At 38.5% G+C, this 11219-nt stretch overlaps 1 protein-coding gene across 1 annotated transcript in view; it reads left to right on the top strand.

Moving 5' to 3' along the window:
* Nucleotides 1-1844: 1844 nt before the first annotated feature.
* The window catches only part of SYT16 (synaptotagmin 16), a 126061-nt gene continuing 116686 nt past the window's right edge, over nucleotides 1845-11219 (top strand). Inside the window, exon 1 of the mRNA XM_008070381.2 lies at nucleotides 1845-2423. Coding sequence (XP_008068572.1) covers nucleotides 1901-2423 — 523 coding nt within the window. The 5' untranslated portion in view covers nucleotides 1845-1900. The remainder of the gene's footprint in view (nucleotides 2424-11219) is intronic.

The raw sequence follows: 11219 nt of genomic DNA, 5'->3' as shown, positions 1-11219 counted from the left end.
GTGTGTCTATAGTATTGAACACTTGTGGCAAAGTGATGTGTGAAATTTGGATGAACTGAAGTTGAGATTTTGGTGAGATATCTAAGCATAGCTGTTTCCTCATATCAGTATTTCTCAGCTGTTGGAGGGTGTCAGACTCACCTGAGGAACTTGACAAAAATACAGCAGTTCAGTCTGGGCCCCATTTCTGTACCCAGCTTGGGTCCTTGTGTTCTATATTAGCTCACTGAGTGATTCTGACACACCAGAGTTAGAGAAGGCACTGGCTTAGATAGCCAGAGATGCAAGGCTGGAAAGAAGGATTGAGTAAAGGATTAGCGATGTATATTTTGGAGTTTTCTAAAAAGGTGTTAACTGAAACTTAGTTATGGGCCAACTCTCCCAGCTGGTGAGTATCAAGGGGCAGGAAGAGAAATCATAGGACAATGAGTGGTTGCATACATGCAGTTGGTGGGAAGACAAGGAAGAGCCTGAAAGAAAGACACATGAATTATTCAGCATAAGGGGAAGATGCAGAGGGCTCAATTTCCCCTTAACTGAAATGTGGGTTCCATGGAGACAAAGCCCTCAGGGTTACCTTAGACCTGGCATTGTGCCCAGTACTTAATAGGTACTTAATCAATATATGTTTATTGGATAAATCAATACATCCACAAATGGCTAATGAGAAGTTTTTAGAGTACTGTAAGCAGTCACGTTACATGCAGTAGCCTGAGGTCAAGAGGGCATACACCTAAGGAATTGCTAGTAGATTTAGTCAGAAGGAAGCTATTGCTATAAAAGAGATGTGGTAATTGAGTTCAAGCAGTGATTTTAGGCTCTGTTGTCATAACATCCATCCTGAGCTGTTGATGAGCAGTGTAAGAGCAATTAATATATAAGATAATATTCATACATATGCATGTGTATACATAAATATAGATATGCATGTATACATGTAAAAGAATAGCTATTTAGCTCTAGGGTCTTCATAATGTTCTATTGTTTTGTTGATGCCTTGTAACTGCTTCCTTCAGGCTGTAAATCTTGTGGGATGAAGTGTGTCTCTGGAGTCTCAAAGGTTGTAGATGGCTCTCTATCTTTGGGAGGTTGCAATAGACAAAAGCAATGAGACGCCAGGAACATGTCTCCGATAAGCTAGAAAAATCCATTTGCCACCCTCAGTTTTTCAGTGATTGTTTCCCAAGAATAGATATAATTTCTAGAAATTGCATAACAATATAAAATCCTATTTTAGAATTTGTTTAAAACTTTTTAATTCCAGACACACATTTCCTTTGAAAGGATAAACCTTTGTGTCACAAAGCAGAGATGCTTATTAGACAGCTCTGGGATCTGCAGGTTTGTAGATGAAACATCCAACCTTCCTTGTATTTTAAAATGTCATGGCCAAGTGGATCCTAATGAAGATTTATTTACCCTTTTCACACTGTTAAGTATGGTCTATGGGGGATAGAATTCTCTCAGTCCACATGAATAGAATCATTACTGCTAATGGAAGCTTTGCACATACCTGTGAATGTGAATAGACATTGAAATAATCTACATCTAGACCTTCAGTCATTGTTATTAAGCAACCTTTTTTACTTTATTGGAATGCATTTGTGCTAGATATTCTGATGCCTGAAAATCTTAAGGTTTCAATGATGGTCTCTGTTTGTCCCCAAATGATGTCTGACATTGATTGTAGGTATCTGGTGATGGGTCTGAAGTTGTAACTTTAACAGGTGTAAGTATTTCTTTCCTCTGTTTCAGCTGAGAAGTTTTGAGAGTGAAATATTCACAGCCATTAAGAGACCTTCAATTTAATTTCTCATCATGCTTATTCTATAGTTTACATTAAGTCCAGAGCATTGAAGGAACTGAAGAATTGGACTCTGTAGACCTCATATAGCTGGTCATGGTGATTACCATGGCGTCTCAGGATGTTCAGAACTTCTTCCAGCCTCTCTCTTCCTGGATATCCCGTGTTTATGAAGCTCTTCAGCAAGCAGGAGATATGTTATCTGCTTCGCTGGTTAACTTAAACAAACAAGACTCTAAATTGAGTGACAAGCTAGACCAGGACTTAGATGATATTCAGATTCAGGAAACTTACCTTGAAGATGAAGAACAAGACAATGATTGGAGTCAAGAGGATGCAAATTCCTTATTTCTTGAAGTGGATAATTTTTCATGTTGTAATAGTGATTTGCAGGACTCTGCCCAAAATTCAAGCCTCAGATTTAGCCAACATGCAGAGGAGTCACATTCCACAATGTCCCAGTGGCCCAATCAGACCTTTGATGCCCAAAAGTCACCACATGTGCTTTCTTCTATTGCTGAGGAAGAGCATCACCTTGGAAAGCAAAGAAGTGGTCTTCGACACGGCTTTGACAGCCTGCTCCCTGGTACTTTAGAAACTGTTAATGGAAAAAAGCCAGGTAAGCTAGTCAGTCATCGTTTTCTCTGGGTTCCTCCAAAGGACATTTCTACTTTTTTATTTTGATTTGCTTTTAGTTATCATACAGATTTTATTTTTCTCTCTTATACCTTCCCACATACTGGCTTCTAACTGAGAGATGCAATCCTTAGGAATATTTCCAGTAAATAAAACTTTGGAAGATTCATGTCTGGGGGCTCCATATTCCAAAACAATAGTTCTGAGCAAGTGAAATGGTGAAAATGAGTCTGTGGATTCTGTTTGAGAAGCCCCTTGTGCACATGTCATACTTTTCAAAATATATCTTAAAATGTTCTTTTTTTCCCTCTAGGTTAGGAATTTCTAGATGTTACTATATTATTCAGTGTGAAATCCTGTGCAAAAAGCCTTACTTCTTGCAGAATTTTCAGTTGATAACACTCCAAGAACACTTCTCACAGTGTTTCACTGAGACGTGATGTGAGGTGACAGTAGATGGGAAATCTTTAAAATAAGTATGCTTGATTTTCTTTTAGCCCTGAATGGTAAGGACACATTTAATAAAAACTACGAATTGAACTTTATGCTTTGAGAACTAAGCACATATTAGGCCTTCAATAAATTTATAATGAATATGATAAAAATGTAATTAACTCTGTAAAAGTAGCTGTAGTCTGTTTCAGCATGAATTTCTCATGCTTCTGATACTCTAACCTTGAAGTGAGGACATTTCACCTGGCTAAGGGATGAAGGCAAATGATATACACAGAAGGGAGTTGAGTATGTGTGCAGGATGTGTGGTTGTAATGCATATGTACTTCACAGATTAACAGGCCGTTTATGTGATGGAAAGACAAAGTTATTAATTTCCCTCTTGTCGGAAAGAGCAGACTTTTCAGTGATATCTCTTAGCTTTATCTTTTTAGAGATGTGTTTTATCCAAACACAGAAAGTCTTAATATGTAAGACTAATTTCATATTCCTCTTTATATCGCTTTCTTAACACTCTTATTCAAATTAAAGTAACATTGAAATGCTAAAATAAATTGGTGAAAATGAGGAAGGCTGATATTCTTTCTGAACCTGTTAAACTATAAATCATTGCAATTTTGACTCTTTTAAAACTATCTGTAGAGATAATTCTAGAAATATGTGAACCAACAATGGAATCTCTTAGATTTGGGTTGAAATTTCGATTCATATTTCAGAAAATTCTTGCCAAAGTTGAACTATATATTTGAAATCGATGTGAATGTGGCTTAATAGATGCCTAACACTGGTTTTGTTAATTTTTGTAAGTGCAAAGTCTAATGGCAGTAAAATAGTTGTGTTCGTTTGGCCACACAGGAAACGTTTATTCACTACATGTAGCCTCCTGGAAGGTAGGGACCATGCCATAGATTCATCTCTGCGTTCTTAACAGTGAGTACAATGATACGTGTATAGCAGGTAGGACATCAAATAATAATTAACAATGGAATAGCAACAAGGAAAGCTAAAAACTTTAAGAAGCAGATACTATTATTATTCTCACTTTACAGTTGAGAAAATGGATGCTTAGCAAGTTTGAGAACATACCCAAGATTTACATTTAGAAAGAGGCAGAGCTGGCAGTCTGATTTTAGAGTTTACACATACACATACTCTGTCTTTTTTTTTCTTTTTAGGGGTATAATTTACGTAAAGTAAAATATATTCTCAGTGTACTGTTCTATGATTTCTTGACAAAAAGACTTACCACAATCTAAGTATAAAACAGTTTTATTATCTCAAATTTTGCCACATCCTTTTGTAGTCAGTCCCTTCCCCTTCTCTAGCCCCTGGCAAGTGCTGATGCATTTTCTGTCTCTATTGTTTTATCTTTACCAGAATGTCAGGTAAATGGAATTGTGCAGTTTGTAGTCTTTTGAGTCTGCCATCTTTCTCTTATCATAATGCATTTGGATTTATTTATGTTGTTGTGTTTTTCTGTAGTTTGCTTTTTAAAATTGCTGAATAGTACTCTATTGCTAGAATATACCAGTTTGTTGATTGACTCATCAGTTGAGGAATATTTGAGTTGTTTCTAGGTTTTTTTTTCATTATCAGTGTCTATTATTTATTTTTCTTGACTGATTACATTGGATAGGACCTCTATTATCATGTTAAATAAGAGTGGTGAGAGTGGATATCCTTGTCTTGACCCTAAACTTAGTGTAAAAAGCTTTCAGTCTTTCACTATTACTAGTAGTTAGGTGCAGGCTTCTATAGATATTCTTTATTATGTTAAATTAGTATCCTTGTATTCCAATTTGCTGAGAATTTTTATCAAAAAAAGGATGTTGAAGTCTATCCTGTATCTGCATCTGCATCCTGCTATCCTGCATCTATTGAGACAGTCATATATTTTTCTTGTTTATTATGTTGAAACAAACCACACAGATTAAGTCTGAATGTTGAGCCAGTATTGCATAGTTTAGATAAAATCTACTTGGTCATGGTATAGTACCCTTTTCATAGATTGCTGGATTTGATTTACTAGTATTTTGTTGAAGATTTTTTTCATCTATTTTCATTAGAAATATTGTTCATACTTTTTTTTGCAATATCTTTGTCTAGTTCTGGATAATGTTAACTTCATAAAATGAGTTGTGCAGTATTTTTCCTTTTCTATAGTCTGAACAAATTTGTGTAGAATTCATGGTTTTTTTTAATGTTAGAATTTTTCAATGATGCCTTCTGAGCCTGGGATTTTCTTTGTGGGAAGATTTTGAAATACAAATGTAATTTATGTAATAGCTGTAACATATATAAGTTTTGGTTTTTTTTTTTTTTGAGTTGGAGTCTCACTGTCGCCCAGACTGGAGTGCAGTGGCCGCTTCCGGCCACTACAGCCTCGACCTGCTGGGCTCCAGCGATCCTTCCGCCTCAGCCTTCCAAGTAGCTGGAACTACAGGCGTGCGCTACCACGCCCAGCTAATTTTTTAATTTATTGTAGAGATGAGGTCTCACCTGCCCAGGCGGGTCTCGAACCCGTGGGCTCAGGCAATCCACTCACCTCAGCCTCCCAAAGGCATGGGATTACAGGCTGAGCCACCGAGCCCAGTTTATAAGATTAACTGAGTTTGTTTTTCTTTAAGTGATTTGTGGCATTGTGTTTTTCAAGAATATCTTTTCATTTTCTTTATGTTGTTGACCTTATAGACAGAAGTTTATTACTGCTCTTTTAATGTTGATAGGATTTGTAGTTATTTCTTCCTTTATTTCCTGATATTGGTAATTTTTGTCCTTTTTTGGGGTTGCTGATCTGTATGGGTAGAGTATTATCTATCTATCATCTATCTATCTATCTATCTACCTATCATCTACCTACCTACGTTTTCAAAGACTTTGTTTTTTGTTTCATTAATTTTTCTCTTTTGTTTTTTGCTCTTAATTTCTGCATTTATTGGTATTATTTTATTTTTCTTTCTTTGGGTATAATTTATTCTTTCTTCCTTTCCAATATCATTTAACCTGTAAATTTCTCTTTAAGCAGTACTTTAGGTTCATCAAATAATATTATTTGTTTGATTTTATTTTCCTTTGATTAAAAATATTTTAAAATTTCCCTTGTTACTCCTCTTTCATGCTTTGACTATTTAAAACTGTGCTTGTTAAAGTTTCCAAGATGGCAGTGTAACCAGTTGGATTGTGTGAGTTTCTGTATGAGTGAGTGAGTGTATGAAAGAATTTACATGCATGTCTGTGTGTAAGTGGGCATGTGAATGGCTGACTAAGTGGGGACTTGGGAGCAAGTGGCTAGGGCTTTCCTGGTGAAATGGCTGGTTCTGCAGCTGCTCTGATTGGACCCTAGTACTTCCTGGAGCACAGAAGCTGAGTGCTATTTTCTTTTTTTGAGTTGGAATTTCACTCTGTCGTCCAGACTGGAGTGCAGTGGCCACTCCCGGCCACCGCAGCCTCGACCTGCTGGGCTCCGGTGATCCTTCCGCCTTAGCCTTCCGAGTAGCCAGAATTACAGGTGCGTGCTACCACGCCCGGCTGATTTTTTGATTTATTGTAGAGATGAGGTCTCGCTGCCCAGGTGGGTCTCAAACCCGTGGGCTCAGGCGATCCACTCACCTCAGCCTCCCAAAGGCACAGGATTACAGGCTGAGCCACCGAGCCTGGTGCTATTTTCTTAAATCAGCAAAGTTTCTCCCAGGAAAAAGCTGCTGGAGTGACTACCATTCCCACCATCATAGCACCAGGCCAGACATTGGCAGCAAGGACTGCAGAGGGAGCCTAGTGAGGGGACCAGAGTCCCAAAGAAGCAGTGGAGAGAGGCTACCCTGAACCTGGACTTGCTGCCACCACCTCCAGCACCAGGCTAGGCTGCAAGGTCTTGCCACTGGGACCTGAGATTTTGAGATTGTTGTGCTTGCTGGGGAGAGAGCTATCTTTCCCAAACCTGTTTGTTGCAGGAACAGCAGTCTGTAGAGAAACTGGGCAGCCACTCTAAAGCCTGAGCAGAGCAGTGCTCCAAGACATTCTGCATGGAGCAGTAGACCTGCATCTTAAGACCCAAGGTGATCTCTGCATTGCTTTGGAGATGCTCTCCATGAACACAGAGAGCATCACCTCCAGTGCACAAGACCTGGTAGGTAATGACAGATATAGAACCCCAGATGATCCACGCGCTGCACTGAGCCAACTGCTGGGCAACAGATATATACAGCGGATCTGACCAAGAAGGATGCTGGTGAATGCCTAGCTGACCACCCCCTACCCCCTTCCCTTAGCAACAAGTGAAAGAGATCAGGAGGGCAGGGTAGAAGCTGGAGATCCCATTGCCCTGCCATGAACTAGATGTTGTGGTAGCTGTGACCACAAAGAGGGGGGAGAGATCCCAGGAGATGCTGAGTCAAGTTACACTCCCACCCTGTGGGTGCCTGCTATACTGGCTATCAATTGCAGGCAGCAGAGGGTGAAGATTCTAACATCTCAAGTTTCAACAGTGATGAGGGAACCTACAGTAACAGATACGCAGTCACAGAACCCACCACAAGAGGGAGCTCCCCCCACCAGAGAGCTATACTAAAGCTGAGAAATCTCTATCAACAGGGTTTTTTTGAGTTTTGGTTTTATTTTGTTTGTTTCTCTCTTTTTAAATTGTCTCATTTGTTCACTTTGTTTGTTGCTTGTTTTTCTCTTTTCTTTCCTCCTCCTTTTTCTCTCTTTGTTCTTTCTCTGTGTTTTTTTCTGTTTATTCTTCTTTCTCTTTTTTTTCCTCCTTCTTCCCTCTATTTTCTCATTTATACCCTCAGGCATACCCATTGTAAGGTCATATTGTGTGGAGATGGAAAGTGAGTTCCAGCTGTCCAATTTACCAGATAGCAAGCATTGTGATTTGTCAGTAGGTTCTGAATTCTTGCAGCCCTCCCCCACCCCTTAGTAAGTGCTCAAAATTGTAAACAGCACAATGCCCCAACCCCAGCCTTATTTCATAATTGAACAAACCTGGAGCCCCAACTCAGGGAAGGACAGAAGGTAGATCAAATATTGGAAGTGATTGCTTCTCCATTTCCTACTGAGCAATGGAATTAAACAGAAAGATAAGAGAACTACTACAAATGAAGAAAAACCAATGAAAAATCACTGGTAACCTTCAGAGCTCCAACAAGGAGTTGGTGCCTAAAAGAACAGCTATTGGAGCACAAACAATAGCTATCTCTGAGAATGATGGTACCCAGAAGGTACTTACAGAGATCAAAGAATTGTTGGATAGAATGAATAAAAATCAAGAAATGCAAGGGCTAAAGCTAAATGAAATTGCAATGTAATTGGACAGACTCAAGAAAGTATATTAGAAGTAACAGAAATAAAGAACTCCATTCAATAAATAAGTAATAACCTGACAAGCATGGAAACAGAATGGACCAAGCAGAAGAAAGAATCTTAGAGCTAGAAGACCAAAATATGGAATTAACCCAATCTAATAAAAAATATAGAAACAAAATTAAGAAGAAAGAAGGAGTTCTCCAAGAGATGTGCAGTTTTATCAAGAAGCTAAGCCTATGTCTGATTGGAATACCTGAAATAGAAAGAGAAACAGAAAACACCTAGGAACAAACATCCAATGAGGTCATTAAAGAATACTTTTCTCATTTGGCCAAAGATGTGACAATACAAGCACAAGAGATTCAGAGAACCCCTGCAAGACATCTTATGAGAAGACCAACCTCTAGACACAATAATTTGCCTACACAAAGTAGGTATAAAAGAAAAAAAGCTGGGCTTGGTGGCTCAGCCTGTAATCCCGTGCCTTTGGGAGGCTGAGGTGAGTGGATTGCCTGAGCCTGTGGGTTCAAAACCCACCTGGGCAGCGAGACCTCATCTCTACAATAAATCAAAAAATCAGCTGGGCGTGGTAGCGCATGCCTGTAATTCTGGCTACTTGGAAGGCTGAGGCGGAAGGATCGCTGGAGCCCAGCAGGTCGAGGCTGTGGTGGCCGGGAGTGGCCACTGTACTCCAGTCTGGGCGACAGAGTGAGACTCCAACTCAAAAAAAAGAAAAAGAAAAAAAAAAAATCCCAAAGACAGCAAGGGAAAAAAGTCAGGTTACCTTCTGGGGAAGACCAAATAGAATTGCTGCAGACTTATCTGCAGAAACACTCCAAGCCAGAAGGGATTGAACCCCAATCTTTAATGTTCTCAAGATAAACAATTTCAACCAAAAATTACCTACCCAGCCAGGCTAGGCTTCATTAGCCATGGAGAATTACAATCCTTCCCAGACATTCAATCCCTAAGACAATATGCTGCTTCCAGACCAGCTTTACAGAAGATGTTTTAAAAAGTGCTGTTCACAGAAGAAAAAAGAAACAAAAGAAAGACCATATTACTTCACAATATCACAAACACAGAAACTACAGAACACACAGCACACCACAAAAATGAACACACACACATTACAACAAAAGCTAAAAGAAAATAAAGCAACCTTATTAGAACCTTAGGACTGGGACAAACTCTCACATTTCAATAAGACTGAATGTGAATGGACTAAATACACCACTGAAAAGACACAGAATGGCAAACTGAGCACACACACACATACACAAATTACCCAAAAATATGCTGCCTCCAGGAGACACATTTCACTACAAAGGACACTCACAGGCTCAAAGTTAGGGAATGGAAAACAAATTTTCAGGTGAACGGGTCACAGAAGAAGACAGGAGTTGTGATCTTAATATCAGACAAAAGAACCTTTAAGCTATCCAAAGCTTTTAAAGATATGGAAGGGCACTACACAATGAAAAAGGTTCAATTCATCACCAGGAAATATCTATCCTAAACATATTATGCAACCAACTAAAGAGCACCAGGTTTTATAAAGCAGCTACTAAAAAAAATATTGACTCTAACACTATCACAGTTGGGGACTTAAATACCCCACTAACAACCCTGGATAGCTCATCAAGACAAAAATTCAACAAAGAGACCGAGAACCTCAACTTGATGTTTGACCAAATGGTCTTAATAGATACCACAGAACACTCCACCAAACGACCATGGAATATTCATTCTACTCATCACTGTATGGAATGTACTCCAAGATCAACCACATTCTCGACTATAAATCAAGCAAAGCAAATTTCACAAGATTGAAATACTGCCATGTATCTTCTTAGACCATATACAAATAAATATCACCACCAACAAAATTCTCCCAAAACCCACAAAGACATGGACAACTAAACAGCATGATGTTGAACAACCCTTGGGTCAACACAGAAATCAAAACCAAATTAAAAGATCCCTGGAAATAAATGAAAATGAAGAAACATCTTACCAAAACCTCTGGGATGCCATGAAAAGAGTACTAAGAGGGAAAGTTATATCTCTATGACCATACATCAAGAAAATAGAAAGATCCCAAATTAATAGCCTAACAAGTCACCTATGGGAGCTGAAAAGGCAAGATCACCAAAACTCTAACTTCACCAGAAGAATCCAGATCACCAAAATAAAAACCCAAATATGGAACACAGAAGACAAAAATGTCATAGAAAAAGATCAATGAAACAAAAAACTGGATCTTTGAAAGGATAAAGAAGATTGATGGACCCCTAGCCAGAATGACCAAGAAAAAGGAGATAAAAAGCCCAAATAATCACAATCAGAAACACAAAAGATCAAGTCACAACTAGACCCCGAAGAAATACAAAAGATTATCAGAGATTACTGTACACACCTGTATGGAAACAAACTTGAAAACCTAAATGAACTAGAAGACTTTCTAACATTACACAACCTCTCAAAGTTGAAAGAAGAAGAAAGTGAAATTCTAAATAGACCAATAACAACCTAGGAAATTGACTCTGGCATGAGAAAACTACCTACCAAAAAAAAAACAAAAACAAACAAAAAAACCCTGGACCAGATCCAGATGACTTTCCAGTGGAATTCTATGAAATATTACAAGGAGGAACTGATACCAATTCCATTGAAATTATTTCAGGTAATCGAGAATGATGGAACTCTCCCCAAATCATTTTATGATACTAACTTCACACTGTTACCCAAACTGGGTAAGGATCCAACAAAGAAAGAGAACTACAGGCCAATATCCCTGATGAACATAGATGCAAAAGTTCTCAACAAGATTTTAGCAAACCAGATCAAACAACACATCTCAAAAATCATACACCATGAATAAGTAGGCTTCATCCCCAGGAATAGGGCCCGTTCAACATCTGCAATACCATAAATGTAATTAAATACATCAACAGAAGTAAAAACAAGAACTACATGATTATGTCATTAGACACAGAAAAAGCTTTCAATAAAATCC

This window comes from Carlito syrichta, unplaced genomic scaffold, assembly GCF_000164805.1.
Source record: "Carlito syrichta isolate Samal-C Ts95f unplaced genomic scaffold, Tarsius_syrichta-2.0.1 Scaffold313381, whole genome shotgun sequence".
Lineage (NCBI taxonomy): Eukaryota > Metazoa > Chordata > Mammalia > Primates > Tarsiidae > Carlito > Carlito syrichta.
This window is presented reverse-complemented; position numbering and strand designations above follow the sequence as displayed.